This window comes from Mycotypha africana (genome assembly GCF_025528875.1).
Source record: "Mycotypha africana strain NRRL 2978 chromosome Unknown BDF20scaffold_10, whole genome shotgun sequence".
NCBI lineage: Eukaryota > Fungi > Mucoromycota > Mucoromycetes > Mucorales > Mycotyphaceae > Mycotypha > Mycotypha africana.
Genome location: NW_026515734.1, coordinates 464,567 through 483,841, shown reverse-complemented (window position 1 = coordinate 483,841; position 19,275 = coordinate 464,567). Strand labels below are relative to the sequence as shown.

The following is a 19,275-nucleotide window of genomic DNA, read 5'->3' as shown; positions in this document are numbered from 1 at the left end:
ACGTTGGCCCACCTTATGACACGTCTTATTTAAACTCGATTACTTCCAACATGACCAAGAACCTCTCCTACCGCTTCTCGGTCAACAGTTTATTGATTGATTACCTGCTTCCCTAAATTTAGCGTCATAGCTCCCATCTATTTTACCTGAAGCCCAAAGGGGTCTTTGGCTCTGTAAAGCATCTGAATCTTTCCTGGGCAATTTAGATAAGCTTGAAATATATCGTCTTTATTGGATTATAAATAAAAGTCTTATTCAACCGTAATGAAAAAATGCCCAATACATTTCGTTATCCGCCTTTTGGCAATTTTGATGAAGCCACTGCTTTTTTATTTCTGTCAAATCTGCATACAATTTAACTTTTCTCTCATAAAAAAAGCATAATAGCATAGAATGAATCAAGAAGCTCCTCAGCTTGATAAGCTTGAAACTGCCAAAGAAAATTTTATTAATCTTCTTTCTGAATTGAATGATACACAGCTGCATGCTTTTCAAGAATTTGTACAAGAAGCGATCGGTAAAAAATGTTCTTGATCGATCGATTGCAATTATGCACTTTTGCCTACACTGACACTTATAATGAATAGAAAAATATCATGAAGAAATTCACGGTCAGCAACATAGCGATGATATTGATACTGCAGAGGATATGGATGTTGAGCAACATGATGGAAGTTTCCAACCTGTCAGTGATGCGAAAATGATGCGTCTGGGCCGTATCATCAAAGATTTACGTACAAAAGTACCTCTTTCAGCGGAAGCTCCTGGAGAAAAGACAGCTATTCCTCAGACACCAGAAGTAAAAAAAAAAACCAAAAAACAATGTTGTTTCTATCTTACGAAATTGTCGATTTCGTTTTAAAGAAGCATTTTTCACTTGCTAGTTTGAAGGTTATACCGATCAAAATACTGTGCATGTTGATGGGTTCTTATTTTCTGAAGAAGATGTGGATGAATTATGTGCTGAAGGCAAAATGTCTCGCAACTATTGTTTGGATTGTAATTCAAAGAATACTGCTCCATTAAGTACATACTGCTTTCTATTTTATTTTATTTTATTACAGTCTATCCATATTTGAATATTGACGAGCAACACCTTTCATAATGCTTTCTAGACTTCATTTCACATTCAGCCTCGGTGATACAATTGCAGTTCCTTTACCAAGTAGCTTTAGCTGATAAAGCTAAAGATAAAGTGATTGTTGATATTGGATCGAGATTAGGTGCCGTTCTTTACACAGTAAGTTCTGGGCATTACACATGGTAAAGGATGGGGTGGATTGATTTTCACTCTGGCATCTATTTTTCGCAGGGTCATCTATTTACTCGTGCACGTAAACTAATTGGCGTTGAAATCAATGAATGGTTCTGTAAATTACAGCAAGACATTATTAAGAAATTCAAAATGGATGATCGTGTCTCCGTTTTGTGCAAAGATATTCAAACTATTCCTGAACTTATATCTCAGGAGGCCGATATCATCATTATGAACAACGTCTTTCAATTTTTTAACGAATTACCTGTTCAGCAACAAATTTGGAAGTTTATTCGTAATGAAACTAAGAAGAAACCTGGGTTGTTGATTGTGACACTACCTTCGTTGCAGGAACAATTGAGAGAAGCAGGATTATCAGCATCAAAGTTACTACGTGGCTGGGTTAAAGAAGTCAAGCTAACTTATGATGCCGGCTGGTTTCAGGAAATTCATGAAGATGAACTAGAAGAGATTAAGCAAGTTCATTTGTATAAAGTTTTGTAAACGATGTCAATTATTTCTTGTACTCTAGATCAAAAATAAAAAACCCAATTTGCATAATGAATTGAATAACATACGCAGTGAAAGTTACTGAGTGATGTGACTGTGAACTATGCCTTATTTCTCCCTTTTTCCGTTAAACGTGTTTTGAGTGCTTCAAAGTACGAATCTTTCATCCATACTTTAACAATAATATTCCACCGATCACGACCATAGATACTATGTCGTCCAAGGTTTTTCAAACACTTCGTGAAAGAGCAGAAATTCTCATTCCTTTAGAGGATCGTAAAAATTACCCGCTATTTCACAAGGATTTAAAATCACTTGAAGACAGGACAACACAATTAACGACATCGCTAAAAACCACACCTGAGCGGCAAGCAGAGGCGTATGGAGTTAATGCACAAACTTCAGTCCTTCTATTTACTAATAATGCTTTACTATAGTCACTATTTTTTGAATAGCAGTGGTATAAACACAACGCGTTTATCAACACCGAATAATTATGACAATTTTTTCCAAGAAGTTGAGATACAACATAATACCGATCTCAAAGTAGGCCAACAGTTTTGCCTTCATTAACAAAAGCCTTCCAGCAGCGAGCTAAAAACTAATACTATGCTTCATTTGTTGATAGAAATTTTTGCAGGAAGAGCATGAAATGATCTTAATTGATATAATTGAGGAGCAACGCAAAGTGGTAGAGTATCTTCGTAAACTCGACTCTTCAGTCAATCTGGCTTTTTAAATCCAATCATTGACTATGATATACTCTTAGAATTATGAGGATTTTGAATCTTTCTATGAAAAGCAATATGCGGATTACACAAGTGCAATCGACACAGAACGTATGGAAGAAGAAATAAACGCGAATGACTATAGAGAATTTGAGCAATATAACAATTCAATGGGCATTGTTGTAAGATTCCTTTGAATACTGTTACTGATTATATTACTAGTCGCTCAAACAGTTTTTTATTGATCACTATAGAGAATTAATGATTACGCCAATGTTATAACACAGCTCAACGAGCAGAGGTTATCTGATATGGATTTTAATCTGATCGATCCTTTATCTAAACAACGTAATATGTCCGAACTACAAAAGTTTCAGGATAGTGCTACAGAAGCATGGAATATAGTCGATCATTTGGTTCATCATACAGTAACAGATCAAACGGACGAAGAACAACGCTTAGAAGGACGATATGTTAAAAGCTATATTGCAAAGGATAGTCAAAGTGCAGAAGCTGTTCGTGTTCGTCGCCAGCTTATTCAGTCTTCTAAGAAATGGTTAGAGGAGGATTATATGCGATCGTTGAATGAGTATTTGAATAGAAACGCAGCAAAGATTCAGATAGGCGGTATTCCCTGTTATTCGTATCGTTTATGGGCATACATCGAACATGTATACAAAAGCTCTTCGTCCCCAGGATGGATCAACAAGCATTTGGAATTAAAGGAGGGCAAGCCTGTGTGGGTATTCATATACCATCTATTACGCAGCGGACAATATGAATTAGCTATGAAATATGTCAATCATAATCGCGAGCTTTTTACAACCGAGAGAGATTTCCCTCTTTACTTTAGCGAATTTATGACATCTGATGACCACTGCGTGTCAAGAACGACTAAAGAAAATATTTTAGCCGATTATATTCAATTGGAAAATGGTGGAGAACGGACAGACCCTTATAAAAAGTTAATTTACAAGATCATGGGACGATGTGAATTACTTATAAAGAGTTCAACCGATATTATTAAGACAACCGAGGATTATATTTGGCTTCAAATGATGTTGATAAGAGAGGTCACGGACATTGAACCTAACGAAGCTGAACGCTACAGATTGAGTGACTTCCAAGATCAAATTACACAAAACAGTAGAGAGTACGGTTCAGAAGGTGCCAATCCATGGATTTATTTCAAAATTCTCTTATTGACGTTGCAGTTTGAAAAATCAATCGACTTCCTTTATAAACACAAGCATCTTCGCTTAGAAGCTGTTCATTTTGCTATTGCTTTATACTATTACGGATTGATAAGGATCCCTCCCCAAATCAGTCAGCCATCTTCAGAAAGGACGCAGAAAGAGGAATTGCTTGTTGCAGACTCCCGAGTAAAGACTGTATGGTATTTGGATGTCGCTCAAATTATTTACCAATATGTCACAGTCTACATTCAAAATGATCTCAAAAATGCACTTCAATATCTACTTCTTCTATCTGTTTACTCACCACAACATGGTTATTTTGACGACAGTATGATACAAACGGCGAAGCATTACATTTATAAATTTGTCATGACGAAAGGAAAATTCAGAGTACTCCTTGGAGATATTGACGATACTCAGCGATCAGTAAGTTGTGGAAATAGATCGAAATTAAAGCACGAGCTGAAGAACTGAATAGTGTCTTTTTTTTTTTTGAAAAAAAAAAAGCCTGGCCTAATTGAGCTTCAAGCAAAGTTATTACATATAAATACTGCCAAGGAATACGCTGATCAAATTCTGCACCCCATAGCCGAACTATGTGTGAAAACGGGTCGTTGCTTTGACGCAGTTTATATCTGTAGCTTATCAGGCGTAAGTAGTATTCACTTTGGCATGCCCAATATTTTTATACGTTCAATACTTATCAACAATATACTCTTCCAATATAGGATTTCAAAAAAATGGTTGATGTATTGATTAAAAAACTAAGCGATGCACTCCAGCAACCTCAATTTTATAGAACTGCCGATCCTTCGCTGTCTACCGCTTCAAATGAAGAGACTATTAAATTTGCCACGGAAACTCTTACTTATCACGAAAATCTCGAAGCTTTTGTCTCCACCATTGACAATCAACGTCGTCATACTATTAGTAAATTGATACAGCTTTTGCGCTTCCGTGACTTCTATGAAAAGGAGCTTTATGAACCTGCTATGCATGTATTAGAAGAGGCCGATGTGATCCCCTTGGTCAACAACTTTGAGAAAATACAAATGCTGGTGAATCAATTCAATACTTTGGACAGCAGCATTCGTAAGACCGTGCCAGAATTATTGCTGAATGCAATGGATATCTTGTACAAGACATGGTCTGCCCATTTATTGATTAAATCCGTGCCCGTATCACAGATTGACTCGTTGGAAAAGAAAGCACGCGCCGTTTTGACCTTTGCGGGTATGATCCAGTTCCATATACCCAAGGATATTATCATCCGTTTAAATAGAGTTGATATGTTGATGGAAACCAAGAGAAAGTCCATTTAAATAAATGAAATGTGATATATTCATCGTTTTTTTTTTTTTTTTTTTTTTTTTTTTTTTGTATATCTCCTCTATAACAATTAAGTACTACTATGAACACAGTTATGAATGTATCAGATCTTGAAACTTTTCTATGTATAATAACGTATAGTGAGATGAATGTATCTATTGCTTTTTTTTTTCTATAGAAACTGTTCAAGCGAGTATTTCTCTTATCGTTTATTCTTCAATCTCAACTGCAAAATATACTCAATGCTTTGGGTTAAGAAATATAGGTGGGAACTTGTATTAAACATATAAGTACAGTTTCTATGAGGAGTGCAAAACGTGGGTCTTTTAACATACACGTCAGTCGAGGTTTAAGAATGAGAGTAAATTGTTCTGTTATTATCATGAGTGTTCGACTTTTTGTATTTCAGATCAACACTACTTAGCATAAATCTCAAACAGGCAACGATAAGAAAAAAACTGACTAGCAAAAAATGAATGATGAAATCATGGTTCAAGCTCTTTATAGTTTGAATATGGAGGTAATAGGGTGCATATCAAATTAGTCTTGCATTACTGATAGAGTATATGAACTACGATACCCAATTTCGAGACAGACCAATGAAATGTGATAAATGTATATACTATTAGTACGTGAAAAGGCATAAAAATAAGGACGCATACTGTTTCTGGCGAGGAAAGGCACGGCATGTACATATGGTAGTAGGACGTCCAAACAACTTGGCAAGCAGAAGAAACTAGGAGTTAGAACAAATAGAAGTGAACCGTGACACTAAAGAACAGGTTAAATAGCCAGCATAGGCATATATTCAAAAAGAACATGAGAGCAAATAACAACAAGTGTTGAAGTTACCGGCGCCCCTTTTTTTTAAAAAGAGAGAAGGAAAGGGTAATGCAACCATTTCTACCTCTACCTTATTTAGTCTTTGTCTATTGATTGACTGTAATTTGCCCCTTTATATCACCAAAATAAAAAGAATATACTAGAATTAAAATCATTCAGTGAAAGTTTACAATATGGAAGTGGCGGCCAAAAACGGTTGGGAAGCTGCAGAAACAGAAAAGAATGTCGATGGTCAGTCTGCAGTTTGAAGCGGATATGAGCCAGCATTCTCTTTCAATTGCAGTGACCGGAATAAAGTTGGAAGCGTGGTATACCCTTCAGTCGTAAAGGCAATCACTAATATTACGCAAGAGCAGGCATTATCAGTTATATTGTCGGACAGCAATTCGTTGATCTGAAATAGCAAAATATATACATATACCACAAACTTATCTTGCATGGTCCGAAGAGTACTCGATGAAACAAGTCTCATTGGTAGTTATTTTTTGATGAAGCTTGATTGAAGGTACGTAAATACTCATCCGGATAGAAGAGATGGGAATAAACAGCTTGCTGATATTATTTTGAGAGCAATGTAAGGAACTTTTGTTGTAGTCATTGTAGGATAAGAGTTAATTATACACGTAATAATATATATATGCATATACTATGTATAAGTCAATAAATATACTTTACAGAGGAAGCAACCAAGCTCCTCCTGACGAAACAGGCGACGGAGTTTGTAAAATGAAACAGTGTAATCTATCTAAATTCAGTAGCGATAAATTTACTGAATGTTTGCTAAAATATAGCTTTCTCTAATGTTGGTGGTTATGATGTGTCGTCACTGTTGTCGTGTGCTCGTGATCATCATGTTCGTGGTCGTGATGGTGATTATGTTCAAAATCGTTCTGTTGCTTTACTGCCGTCGCATCTTCCAAATAGATCATAACGTCCTGAATGCTATCACAACTATTCCTCACATTTGCACGTACTTTTTCTCTGATCTGATCTGCCGATTGCATAGATATGTTCGGATTTAATCTCAGAACGAGATCCACATGGTTGAAACGGCCTTGCTTACGGCCTCTGACCGAATGGAAATCGATAAGGTCCGCTTCTTTTTCCTTAATTTGTGCAATAGATGACTTGATAGATGTTATTTGTTCAGCAGGTATTCCTTTATCCATCAACTCCTTCATAGACGAGCATAACAGGCCCACGCTACTTTTCATGAGCATGCCTGAGACAACAAGACCACCAATGGGGTCCAATACAGGTAAACCAGCATAACTGCCTACAATAGCAACTAAGGCAACGCCACTAGAATACGCGTCTGATCGATGGTGCCATGCGTTCGCCATTAGCACTTCGCTCCTTTCCGCTCTACCGACCTTAACAGCTATTATCAAGATTTACAATAAAATTCGTTAGATGTTTGTCTCCAGTATTACTTTTATCACTATAGCGTCAATCTAAACGCAAAGAATTTTCAGTTATTCAATGATACTGTACTCGCACGGTATAACCATTCTTTAACAATCACACTAGCCAATGCAAACCAGGCTGCATTTGGATCCAATACACCTCCATGTCCATGTTGTGCGTGTTCAATATTCGGGGTTGAGGTTGAAGCTACACTTTCAATGGCCGCTGTAGCTGCTGCAGAGGTGTCTGAAAGTAAAAACCCTGAAGTTTGAAGTGCTGTTATCAAAAGATCAAATGAATGCCAGCCAATGGTTACAGCACCTGCTAATAATAATGAGGACACTGTCACCGATCCAACTGTCTCAAATTTGCCTACATAGCGTAAGGAAAAGATAATTAACTTAATGAGCACTTTGATTTTTTTCTCCATGTTGTCATCATTCATTACCATAGCCGTAAGGATATATATCGTCAGCTGGCTTTCTTGACATTTTGAAAGTATAAAGAGTAACAAAATCGCTGAGTAAATCTTTAAAGCAGAAAATAGAAGATGTATTGTTAGTATTAAGAACATGCAATACAATAGAAATGAATGTAAAGTGTATCCTTACCGCTGAATGAGTGGAGCGCCTCAGCTAATAATGAAGCCGAATTCATCACCCTAAGGACAAGCATGCATTAACAGAATTGAACGTGTTTTGTTCCTGAAACTCTTCAATTTGCTTGATTGTTACCATCCTGCTATACCCTTCGTCACAGTTAAGCCTACATTTGATGCTAAGCCAATGATAGTAATACGAGTACCTCGTTTACCTGAATGAACAACATTTTTTTGGAGTGTTAGAATTCATTCTTGCACATTACTAATCAATTTTCTAATTTCTCGTCCGCTATTCCTTACTTGAGGACTGAAGGCTAGATACAATATCTCCGTCATGATGATGACCTCCATGTAGTCTGACTCCACCAAGAGCAATTGATGGAGATAGTGCTTGCTTTTTCATCAACTGAGGCCTCTGCCCCAGACTTTTGTACAAGGTAGAAGTAGTTGAAGAATGACAATCAAGGTGTTTAGGGTGAAGTTTCTGACTAAACATACGTTTGCACAAGAAACTTCTATCGTAGAAGAAGACATTAGCGAAATGGTGTTGTTGATATTGCCGATTTACAGCCACTGCCTGTAACAGTCTACTTTTATGAACGCCAAGTATTTGCATATCCAGAAAAACGGTAGTGGAGTAATTTAATAAAAAAGAACTGAAAAAAAGCAACTTTCTGTCTTTTAAATCAGTCATTGATTCCCTAAATGGAGACCAGGAAATCAGGCCACCGAAGTCACGATCGGGCCTTAATTCTAGCAGGTACTGCCAGTTATTTTTATACTTCTGGTCTTTTTTGATTCTTTATCATATAGAACTTCAATTCAATGTTTTGTACAAGGTTTACAGCGTTAGTTAGCTAACTGAATACCTGCAGAAGTCAACAATTAATCTATCAACGCCTAAAAGTTAGCCAATACTAATCATATGCACTTAAACAAAGAAGGCCATTCTATTAGCAGGTCTCGAACTGCTTCTTTGATTGATTTGTTCGAAGATGGATATCAGACCCCAAAAAGTATTTCTGAATGCGATTCCTCTAGTAGCTACCATTTCTCTCGGCTGAACAAATGGTCGAGGAGTAATTGATTCAGTACCGCAATGTTTAAGCAAGAGGATAGAAATACTGCAACTAACTATAGAGTCACTATCAGATCTATTACAAGTTGATTCAATAATCAGAGAAAAGGCCTTAAAGAATACTGATAAGATAAAGGACTCGAACATGAACAAAGAATGGTCAGTTTGTCATTGATCAAGCTCCCCTGTTAGCGTTTTGTAAAGTTTAACTAGTTCTGTTCATCTACGATCTATTACATTTTACCGCATTCTGCCGTTGTTTATTCTTTAGACTGCCAAATCAATTATTGACAGCATAAGTTTATAGCATGAAAGATGTAGAACATATATTATTGGTCCAGTTTTTCTCTCTCTTTTCTGGAAAGTAAGAGTAATCTTCCCATAGATAATGAACAGCTTCATTGCAACAGCTTGATATTCTCTAAAATGCTACATTTCACTTTTTGATTTCAAGATTGTATTTTGTCAAAGAACTCTCCCAACTACTATTTGTAGATTGTCGTAAATGTGTAACGACGTGTGTTCTAGTTGAATAAACATCTATTGCACGCCTTTATATAATTGCGTTGAATACCACATCATCTGATAAGTGAATATGTCAATATTTAAGTAATAGATAGACTCAGTGGATTGTTGCTCCTAATATAATCCTCCGTGTCAATATAACACTCGTACAGATATGAGACCTCTGGCTTTCCAACTTTGACTTCTTTACCGGTTATAAATTCTCATTCTTATTTTGACTTTAGTAAAGCGAATCACAATCTTAAAAAGCGATTCTTTTTATCTTTTATGTTTTCGTTTACTTTATACACACACTTATTAGCTGTTTACCACCTGGATTAGCGAGTTATTTGTGCTTCCAGAATATCGTAAACTTGGATCTAAGAGTTCTGCCAGCTGTATAAGAGCATGGAAAGTTATTGTCATTTGGATTATTTGTAGAGGTTGCAATCTCTGAATTAATGTCTTCTTTACAAACTGTTCAATTCTAAACATCAGATGTGTTTGTGACAAAACTTGCCAATGAATTACTCAAAAGGAGTGTTCACTATAGGAAATAATGTATCTAATAATGACAGCCGCTGTAATAATGCGGCTGATAGACTTGTTGGCCATCATTAATTATTGGAACCACAACAGCCTTCAGCAAGCAGTAGAAACAATGTTCTTATGTGCTCGTCCCCACCATTACCGCCGTCCTTTGCTCCTCTTTATACTTTAACAGAAGCATAGAGCTATAACTGATCTCTAAAGAGAATACAAGACTGGTATAGCAAATGAACCAGCTGTTAAGTATCTGAAGATTACGTCCGGTACTCAACAGAGAGCCAAAATTAGTATCGTTCTTTCAGTGTAGAACTATATCGGTGTATTGAAGCAAAAGCAGCAGCAGAAAAACGTAGTTGCGAAAAATGCCCAAGTAGATTGGAAGAAAGAAGGGCAACTTTGAATATCTAAAGGGATAAATTTAAGACGTTGACGAAGAAGCAATCGATTATGAAATAATCACATTAGTAATATAGCTACTGCAACTTCTTACTTTATAGGACGAATGAAAGATCATTCAATATTTCAACGCCATGACTGAACGTATTTGTGTGCTGAGCAGTTTCGGCGCAGATTGCTTTGTTCAATCAATCATTCGGCAGTATTTGTTTTATAGAGTTTTTATATACTGCAAATAAAGCTACACAGCCCTCGATTACTTCCAAGAAAAGTATTTTATTCTGAGTTTAAATACCAAATTCTTCGATTTAAACATCACAGCTTGCTTAAAAAAACATTTTATAAACAAGCATTCCCTTTTGCTTTACATTTCTTTGATAGTTATGGAAAGTATTAAACAATTTTTATTGAAACCTTCTACTTATAATACAGTAGTCGGTATATATGCCACATTTCCAGTCCTTATGATACCTGCATTATTTGTAGTCAATGCGCCTTATGGTACGGAAAGTTTTTTCACTCACCATACTTCAGACCAGTTTACACTAAATTTACTTTCACGCGTGACAATTATCTAATATATATATATATATATATATATGATGAAGGTAGGTTTGCTGGAAAACTAGGCATAGAATGTAGTTTACCAGGGAAATGGAGCTGGTGCATTATGGAAGCTGTATCACCCATTGCTTTCGGCATGTCTATTTATTTGACACGGCCAACGGGTACACCTTTTCAAATAATATTAATATCTGCTTGGATGGCTCACTATATCAACAGAAGTATAATTCATCCTTTCCGAGCAACATCTTTGGCACCAGTTCATATTTTGGCGTTTGTATCTTCAGTCGGATTCAATTTAATCAACGGTTATACCAATGGCATGTGGGTAGGTCGGCACAGCAATAGCATTTATAGTATCTCATTCTGGTTTGGAATTACGCTATGGTTCACTGGCTTCGTCTCAAATATATATCATGACAATATTCTCTTCAAGTTGAGGACAAAGAAGAAGGAAAAAGAAAAAAATGATGAGAAACAACAAGGTTTCAATGATGCAAAAGAGAGACCTGTCAAGAAACACTACTTTATTCCTTATGGTGGATTATTTGAATATGTCAGTTGTGCCAACTATTTCAGCGAAGCAATGGAATGGTTAGGCTTTACACTAGCTACTCAAATGCAAAGTACGCCTGCTATCATTTTCACTCTTTCAACAATGGCCAACTTATTTCCTCGGGCGTGGCGTACAAATGCTTGGTATAAGGAGAAGTTTGATGATTACCCACCTGAGAGAAAGGCTGTGCTTCCATTCATCCTTTAAATAAATGCATCTGTCCCTGTATAAGTACAAACGTAGATGGTACAACTAGGGAACGGGATAAAGATAAATCACTATTCATCAGTTGGTTTTGATATACTTGCTCTTGACGTGGCTTCAGTCATCCGCATTTTCGTTAAGTATCGCTTGTACGTCTTGAATCGATTCCACATATCCCTAACAGAGCGTTGTGATCCTAGAATTTCTTTCGTTTTCAACATGTTATTGTCATTTGCTAGGCAAGTTTCATACACTTGCTTCATTTCTTCGGTTGTCCACGGCGATCTATCTGTGGCTGGATTCAATCTATGATGATAATGCTGGGATACGTGACGAGGGGTGCGATTAATTCCCGTGACTTTACAGATAGCTGCAAAATTCTCTCCATACAACTTCACTGCTTCCATTATTTTCTGATCCTCTTCGGCTGTAAATCGTCCCTTTTTCTTCCCAGACATTTGCCAACGCCAACGTTCTAGACATTGTCGTTTTGTACGTGTACCAATAAACTGAGCAATCTTATCCATTTCGTCTTCTCCAAACATAGCGACATATTTCTCTAATTTATCAGACTCTTCCCGAGTCCAACGGCCCTTATGAATTCGGGGATCAAAGGAATGCTTATACGTTGCCTTAACCATAGATAACGGACGATTATGAAAAAGCGGCGACTCTTTAAGCTTTTCCCAATCGTCGATTTCGTCGTACGAGCGCCCATTGCCGAAATTTTGCAATTCCTCTAATTCCTCTTTCGACCAACCGCCTAATTTGATTTCATTTATGAGCATTTTATAACGATTACATAAATTTGCGGCTGGCCGATCTACGAAGAATCTTGTAAGGTATGTCCACTTTCTCTGATATCGTTCAGCTAGGTCCAATAACCGTCTATCCTCCTCCGGCAACCACCTTGTTCGAGAACGTAAACAGCTCATCCTTTCAATTTTAGTTGCTTCCAATCGTAGTAGTTCCTCTGCTGTGAATTGTCCCTTCTCTGGGTTTAGCTTGGCCGTCGACGGAACAGTGTTGCTAACAGTACTTAACTGTAGGTTGCCTGCATTAGAGTGAAATAAGAATTTCGAGACAGTGACAGAAATTGGTATCTTCAAGGTGCAACTTTTAGGTAAAAAAGCTGTTGAAGTATGTAATAAACGAAACATGTTATTTTTAGTTTACAATTACAAGAAAGAAGCCTTTCATTTTTTATTTTATTTTATTTTTCTATTTTTTTTTTTTTTTTTTGATTGAACAGGGTATAAAGTTAGTGAAGTAACTGAAATCTCAGAAAAAATGGCGGCGAAATAGTTTTGCCGTGTTAAATTTCATGCTTGAAGTCAAAAGTGCCTTTAGTTCCTCCCAAATCGAGATTTGCGGGGTGAGGCAGCTGTCTTTTCTCTTTCTTTTTCCATTGTTGACTTCCTATTAACGAAAACAAGGCAAGCCCAAGCTGATATCTGAATATAGTATTACATAGACGTATAAAATGCTCAAACAGCGTACAATGTCAACGACAGTTACCACATTGACAAAGCAATTCAAAGGTACTAGAGATTGCGTTAAGCATACATTCGTTTTCTTTATGCTACAAAATTTGAATTGATCACATATATAATTTTATCTTCCAGAAAATCCTTTGAACTGGGCACTTGTTGCTGTAAATATCTCTTTCTTACAAATATTGTTTCTGCAAAACTAAAACAAATGGTATATTTAGGTCCTCGCCTTAGTGTTAAAATCTTATATCAGCCCACCCAAAAATATCAAGAACATTCAAAAAGCCAAACATCCTGAAGTGCTGGTTTTCAAGAACTACACACCGTTGGAACTAGTACCATTTGACGGTCATGTTAGTCCTAAAAATGAGCAAGGACGTGTATTAATAGCTGTCAATGGATCAGTTTACGATGTGACGAAGGGCAAAAATTTTTATGGACCTGGTACATTGAAATGCAGATTCAAGCGATAGTTATCAGAGGATAACAATTTAAATATTGCTTACTTATTTCTTAATGTTTTTCCTGCTAAAGGCGGTCCCTATGCCAATTTTGCTGGACATGATGCTTCTCGTGGACTAGCGAAGAACTCTTTTGATATCGAAATGATGTCTGATCCTAACGGATTGATCGATAAGCTGGAAGACTTAACTGCGGACGAATGGGAGAGCTTAAGAGAATGGGAGGTAACTAGAAGTAGAACTTATACTCAAATCGATGCATTTTATTAAATTGACAGTTGCTTTACCCGCAAATGATTAGAATCACTTTGCTTCAAAATATCTTTTGGTGGGAAAACTGGTCGAGAACTAAGGGAAAAGAAACAGAGTATAGTTCAATACCTATACACCAGATAACTGAGCTGATATTTATAAAAGTGCATAGATGCCTTCTCATCCATACAGACCTTTATATTGTATGATATTGATGATATTGATGACAGAGTTTATTGAGCTATGGCAACTACCGAAGAAGTAGTAGTGTCCAATTCTGTTTCAGATATGCGAAAGTTGAATCAGGTTTTTTTCTTTTATCTTTTTACTTACTGCCCAGTTCTTGTGAAACAGCAGCTTTGTAAGTATAAAAGTGCTAAATTCTGTTCAACGAATAGTCATTTACGAGGGCTTCGTTCTACTGTAAAATACAAACAGCACGTGTATTTTATATTCTTGCATTCTCATCCAACATTTGCAGGAGATCTAAGGACAATTAAATCTAAAGCTCGTGAATGCCACAAAGAAAGCCTATCTTTGAAGAGAAGTAACACGTAAAAGAGCTACTGTTAAGGATGCTTACTGATTATACAATTTGCACTTGATGAATCGGAGACAAGCTTTATTAAGTTCCGCTGTAAAGGTTGTGATTGATGAAAACAAACAGGCATTCAAATGTATTCCGCGATCTTAATGGGATAAGCCGTCTATCTATTTCCATAGTGTGAAGTAATGATCCAAGAGAAAAGATAAACTTTGACTGCAGTTAATGATTCAAAATGTATGCCGAGCATGCTTTCATTTCAAAATAGAAGTTAGCCATTTTCTTTAATTCCCAAGGAGTCCCTGAGGATGCATAATGAAACTTAAAACTTTACAAGATTTGCTTAAATGCCTATCTCTTTTTTTATTTTTTTACTTGCACATAATACATTCGTAGCTCTCTCGCCATTTTTTAGCGCTAGAAGAGATTATGCAAGGTGTTCTAACCCAGTCGAATTTGCATTATGAGCCTTTTGAAGCTCGCTTGTCCTTCACAGTGGATATTGTAAATCAGCTACCTATAGAGCTTTGGTTTCGTATCTTTCAGAATTTGTGTATAGCTGATTTGATGAAATGCACTAGAGTACGTACAATACAAAAAGAGAAGTGAATCAACCTTGATGATAAGCTCTTTAAGTTTTCTGTATGTCTACATCTGTATGCAGGTTTCCAAGTCATGGTACAATGTCATTTACGAAGGAACTTTATGGACCAATATCGATTTATCGAAAAATAGCCATTATACGTGTGTACCCAATGAAGCAATTATGAAATTCATTCAATCATCATCAAAATATCTGAAAATAGCAAATTTAAGGTATTTACATACACATAGAATCAGCGATATCAGTAGCTCTATCGCATCTGTATCATCTTTAGAATATTATCTCTTACCTATAATGTGTAAAGGGGTTGCTATCAGTTGTCTGGTCGAACTTTAAGGCAAATAGCTTTGGACTGCCCAAATATACATACACTGATCTTGAAAGATTGTCGTAACATATCTGTCTTCAGTCTGAATCAATTTTTTCGAGATCCTCAACTTCATTTACAGCATTTGAAAATTCTTGATTTATCTGGCCTCCACACAGTCAGGAATACTGCATTCACTCAATGGTTACAGCCAGAAAGAATTGATATTAGAAAAAAAAAACCTCCCATTGAGCAGCTCAATTTGAGTTACTGTCAATTTCTACAATTTGAAGGGATCAAAGCCATCGTACAAGCTTGTTCAACAACCTTAACTCACCTAAGTTTAGATGGCGTCCCTGCAAATCATGTCAATGATGAAACTCTGAAAATAATCGGGAATTATCTGAACCACCATTTAGAATATTTGAGCCTTGCATATTGTCATGGCATAACTGATCAAGGACTATGCATGTTTCTACAAAAAAAAGATAACCAGTATGCGCCTCATAATTGGCAACAGTTAGAAATAGAAGAACCAATATTCCCATTGAATCAAAGACCATCGGCGATACGACAACTGCCACCAACAAAACTGAGAACTCTAATACTATCTAGCTGTCAAAGACTTACTGAAGTCACTTTACACCTTTTAGCCAGTACAACTTTTGACCGTCTACAAATTCTGGACATATCAAATAACAGCTTAATGGCTGATGGTACTGGATTATACCGATTTTTTCAAGATGTCAACACACTGACACATTTGAATTTAGAAGGCATAACCGGCTTAAGCTCATCAACTATCCATGCAATCGGTCAATATCAGCCCGATTTGCATTGTCTTTCGCTATCTAGTTGCTCTCAAACGACCAATCAGAATATTATATACTTATTCCAGCGTTGCCAAAACTTACAACATTTGGAACTTAATGGTTGCTTCGAAATAACGGATGAATTAATAAAGACATTGGTGGTAACCTTAAAAACAGATCGAAATTCAGGCGTATATCTCGAAGTAGTAGACTGCCCACATATTACTCAGCATGTTCTAAAAGAAGCTGTAAAAGCATGCCCGATGTTATCTATCAAAAGTTTTTACTCTTTCTAGCAAATGCATAATAGCAAAGAATAGCACTTTCATTACAGTAGTTTTTCTTTTTTTTTTTTTTCTTTTGTTTCCTTTTTTTTTTTTAAATCTACTGGTAGTCTATCTCCAATAGCATAATGTTCAGAACATTAACTTGGCTTTCTTGCCAAGGTTGTAAAGTCGTTTCAACCTATCTAGACATCCATAAAAAGATAGTTGTTATTCAATTAAATATCTCATACTTTGTCAAAGCATTCCCTTTTTATTACTATTATTAAGTAGTATATGAGATTATTCTGATGATATTGTATATCTCAAATGGCTGAAAACGAAAAAATAATGGCTCGAAGAAAGGAAAGTATAACTCAACAACATCCACCGGAGGAATTGGTCTTTGAGGGTGAAGATTGATCCAATCTAACTTCTTCTCTTTGACGAGTTTGTTGAGCTTGTTGAGTATCAATTAATCGCTTTTTGATGTCTCTGTGAGAAAGTTAAGTGTTCAACGTCAGTAGCGGATGGCATAAATACATATGTTCATCGCAAATCGAATATTACCTTGCTAAATCAAAGAATGCTTCTTCTACACCAATGTTTGCTTTTGCACTCGTTTCCATGAATCGAATGCCCAGTTCATTAGCTAGAGCTTGACCTTGTTCCTTAGTGATAACCTACATCGCATAATTTAGTTACACATAGACACGCAGAAACACATCTGAACTATGTCTACAGTACGAGTAAAAATACTTACTCTTTTGTCTTCCATGTCACATTTATTACCAATTAGGATCTTATTGACGCCTTCACTTGCATGCTGTTCAATATTCGAAAACCAATTTCTGACATCTATGTATTTGCATTTAGTTAATAAGGCGTATCCTCCTGGAACTAGCAATAATGCTCGAACCTACTTCCAAATGATCTTTCATCAGTCGTATCGTAAACTAACAGAATACCCATTGCACCACGATAATAAGCTGTAGTAATAGTACGGAATCTCTCTTGTCCTGCCGTATCCCAAATTTGCAACTTGATACGTTTGCCATCCAGTTCAATAGTACGAATTTTAAAATCAATACCAATAGTTGTAATGAAAGATGGGGTGAAAGAGTCATCTGAAAAACGAAGTAATAAACAGCTTTTGCCGACGCCTGTTTATAGATGTTAGTTGAACTGAATTACGTCCTAGTTTAAGATGAAGTTTTCCATTATTTACCGGAATCGCCAATGAGCAAAAGCTTAATTAAGTAGTCATAGGATGCACTTTTAGCTGTTGTCATATTTTCTTATTAATTAATACTTATGTCTTTTCTATGAACCAGAAAATCAGCGTGAATATGGATGGGAAAAGAAAGGGGACGTTGAAATATAAGTAAATAAGTTGAAAAGGGAAAAAAAAGGAACTATGAAAACCAGACTGAAAGGCGCGCATTTTTTATGTTTATTATGTTGTTGTGGCCCAAACTTCTCTTTCCCTTCCCAATGGAGCTCACGTGGAAAGTCAAATTTCCTGTTTCAGCGATTGATATATTTATAACAGACGAGACAGCCTCTATGCTTCTTTCATATTCATACTCATTTGTGCAAATAACGGTCGGAAGAAGTATGCTTTCGATTAGCTAGTTCTTACTTTAATGAATTGAGTGCATGTAGGCAGGGAGTATCTGAAGCTTTGCTATACTATATACTTTTTGACAGAAACGGGAAAAGAAAGGCAGGTATCTTGCATTTCATTGGACAAAATCGGCGGCAAGCCAAATCTCGCCGATGTTGCTGCTTGCTTATGCTCGTTAACTCTTCTTCACTAACAGTTTCTCCTTCACAAAATTAAAGAAATCGCAATGTCTGAAAGAGTGAGTTTGTCTTTCACAGTTAGCTTAGCTGTAAACTTGCTTTCATCTCAACCATCTCAACAAAATTAAATTATTTAGGGAGGCCGTGGCCAATATAATAACAGAGGCGATCGTGGTGGACGTGGCGGTGGACGCGGTGGTAATCGAGGTGGAAGAGGAGGTTATCACCATAATTATAGTAACCAACAACAACAGGAAAAACCCAAGAAAGAATCCATTTTGGATCTGAGCAAGTATATGGAGAAGAAAGTTCGAGTTCGTTTCAATGGTGGTCGGGAAGGTAACCGATTAATCATTTAGTTGGCACATTTCTGGCTGGTAAAAATTAACATTCAATCACGTCTTCGTTAGTCGTCGGCACATTGATGGGCTATGATCCTTTGTTGAATTTAGTATTGGATCATTCTGTCGAATACGTGAGAGGTAAATTTTTACTATCGATCTGGACGTAAAGACGATGAGAAACAAAAAAAAAAAACTGCGATTGCTCACAATGTGGATATTAAAGACTTAGAAACTGGTTACATAACAGACAAGACAAGAGAATTGGGTCTATCCGTACTACGGGGTACTGCAGTCATATTGATTTCACCATTGGATGGTATGGAAGAAATTGAAAACCCTTTTGCTCAATAATCACAACCGTTCGGGGATACATCCTGTCGATAGCAGACAACTGTCACTCTGAATGTTGTTAAAACAAAGTGCAAGTTTATATATGCTCTATGTCCAATCTAAAGAGGCAGAATCACAGTTTGTATATTATCAAAATGATATATCTGCAGTAGCTCAACCTCACTGTTTATGTTGGAACTCATACAGATTAATAAAGAAAACGCACCCACTAATGTTGAAAGGGTCAGCAAACAAGCAATATTAAGAGCATTGTTTGTATAGTAGTTTATTTCTGTTAGAATTCGAAGTGACATGGTCTAAAAGTTGAGCAATTGAGTG

At 36.5% G+C, this 19,275-nt stretch overlaps 8 protein-coding genes across 8 annotated transcripts; 5 read left to right on the top strand and 3 right to left on the bottom strand.

The window, feature by feature from the left end:
• The first annotated feature begins 294 nt into the window (after positions 1-294).
• Positions 295-1,820, top strand: BDF20DRAFT_889275 (uncharacterized protein). Its single transcript, XM_053082124.1, has 5 exons — positions 295-517; positions 588-799; positions 885-1,026; positions 1,116-1,240; positions 1,313-1,820. Exons 1-5 carry the CDS (start codon positions 394-396, stop codon positions 1,757-1,759), a joined length of 1,050 nt encoding a protein of 349 aa, XP_052932774.1. The 5' UTR covers positions 295-393; the 3' UTR covers positions 1,760-1,820.
• Positions 1,821-1,977: 157 nt separating this feature from the next.
• Positions 1,978-5,011, top strand: BDF20DRAFT_826447 (Nup93/Nic96-domain-containing protein; the record flags this gene model as incomplete). The annotated part of the gene is made up of 8 exons (XM_053078076.1): positions 1,978-2,144; positions 2,203-2,311; positions 2,394-2,456; positions 2,535-2,672; positions 2,748-3,819; positions 3,931-4,115; positions 4,197-4,340; positions 4,418-5,011. 8 exons carry the CDS (start codon positions 1,978-1,980, stop codon positions 5,009-5,011), a joined length of 2,472 nt encoding a protein of 823 aa, XP_052932773.1.
• A 1,647-nt stretch (positions 5,012-6,658) lies between these two features.
• On the bottom strand, positions 6,659-8,272 carry BDF20DRAFT_826513 (uncharacterized protein; the record flags this gene model as incomplete). The annotated part of the gene is made up of 6 exons (XM_053078084.1): positions 6,659-6,960; positions 7,069-7,242; positions 7,356-7,640; positions 7,880-7,929; positions 8,003-8,081; positions 8,170-8,272. 6 exons carry the CDS (start codon positions 8,270-8,272, stop codon positions 6,659-6,661), a joined length of 993 nt encoding a protein of 330 aa, XP_052932772.1.
• Positions 8,273-10,779: 2,507 nt separating this feature from the next.
• On the top strand, positions 10,780-11,723 carry BDF20DRAFT_838489 (3-oxo-5-alpha-steroid 4-dehydrogenase-domain-containing protein; the record flags this gene model as incomplete). The annotated part of the gene is made up of 2 exons (XM_053079169.1): positions 10,780-10,897; positions 11,005-11,723. 2 exons carry the CDS (start codon positions 10,780-10,782, stop codon positions 11,721-11,723), a joined length of 837 nt encoding a protein of 278 aa, XP_052932771.1.
• Positions 11,724-11,956: 233 nt separating this feature from the next.
• Positions 11,957-12,766, bottom strand: BDF20DRAFT_805681 (uncharacterized protein; the record flags this gene model as incomplete). Its single annotated transcript, XM_053076504.1, has 1 exon — positions 11,957-12,766. A coding segment is annotated over one exon (810 nt), but the record flags the coding sequence as incomplete, so codon positions are not given.
• A 668-nt stretch (positions 12,767-13,434) lies between these two features.
• On the top strand, positions 13,435-16,489 carry BDF20DRAFT_825785 (uncharacterized protein; the record flags this gene model as incomplete). The annotated part of the gene is made up of 7 exons (XM_053078002.1): positions 13,435-13,561; positions 13,748-13,899; positions 13,976-14,014; positions 14,984-15,052; positions 15,135-15,286; positions 15,379-15,876; positions 15,979-16,489. Coding segments are annotated over 7 exons (1,548 nt in total), but the record flags the coding sequence as incomplete, so codon positions are not given.
• An 85-nt stretch (positions 16,490-16,574) lies between these two features.
• Positions 16,575-17,897, bottom strand: BDF20DRAFT_889237 (ras family-domain-containing protein). The gene is made up of 5 exons (XM_053082123.1): positions 17,685-17,897; positions 17,380-17,619; positions 17,220-17,314; positions 17,027-17,139; positions 16,575-16,951 (listed from the first exon to the last, which is right to left on the bottom strand). Exons 1-5 carry the CDS (start codon positions 17,746-17,748, stop codon positions 16,834-16,836), a joined length of 630 nt encoding a protein of 209 aa, XP_052932768.1. The 5' UTR covers positions 17,749-17,897; the 3' UTR covers positions 16,575-16,833.
• A 402-nt stretch (positions 17,898-18,299) lies between these two features.
• BDF20DRAFT_889232 (uncharacterized protein) lies at positions 18,300-19,217 on the top strand. Its single transcript, XM_053082122.1, has 3 exons — positions 18,300-18,601; positions 18,673-18,744; positions 18,830-19,217. Exons 1-3 carry the CDS (start codon positions 18,559-18,561, stop codon positions 18,955-18,957), a joined length of 243 nt encoding a protein of 80 aa, XP_052932767.1. The 5' UTR covers positions 18,300-18,558; the 3' UTR covers positions 18,958-19,217.
• Positions 19,218-19,275: the final 58 nt, after the last annotated feature.

Excerpts from the sequence above, each read along its gene's own strand:
- BDF20DRAFT_889275 (XM_053082124.1), top strand. The coding sequence starts at position 394 with ATGAATCAAGAAGCTCCTCAGCTTGATAAGCTTGAAACTGCCAAAGAA. Across the intron at positions 1,027-1,115 it reads AAAGAATACTGCTCCATTAA|ACTTCATTTCACATTCAGCC; the intron begins GTACATACTGCT and ends AATGCTTTCTAG. Across the intron at positions 1,241-1,312 it reads TAGGTGCCGTTCTTTACACA|GGTCATCTATTTACTCGTGC; the intron begins GTAAGTTCTGGG and ends TATTTTTCGCAG.
- BDF20DRAFT_889237 (XM_053082123.1), bottom strand. The coding sequence starts at position 17,748 with ATGACAACAGCTAAAAGTGCATCCTATGACTACTTAATTAAGCTTTTG. Across the intron at positions 17,620-17,684 it reads TTTGCTCATTGGCGATTCCG|GCGTCGGCAAAAGCTGTTTA; the intron begins GTAAATAATGGA and ends ATCTATAAACAG. Across the intron at positions 16,952-17,026 it reads GCATTCTTTGATTTAGCAAG|AGACATCAAAAAGCGATTAA; the intron begins GTAATATTCGAT and ends ACTTTCTCACAG.
- BDF20DRAFT_889232 (XM_053082122.1), top strand. The coding sequence starts at position 18,559 with ATGGAGAAGAAAGTTCGAGTTCGTTTCAATGGTGGTCGGGAAG. Across the intron at positions 18,602-18,672 it reads TTTCAATGGTGGTCGGGAAG|TCGTCGGCACATTGATGGGC; the intron begins GTAACCGATTAA and ends CGTCTTCGTTAG. Across the intron at positions 18,745-18,829 it reads TTCTGTCGAATACGTGAGAG|ACTTAGAAACTGGTTACATA; the intron begins GTAAATTTTTAC and ends TGGATATTAAAG.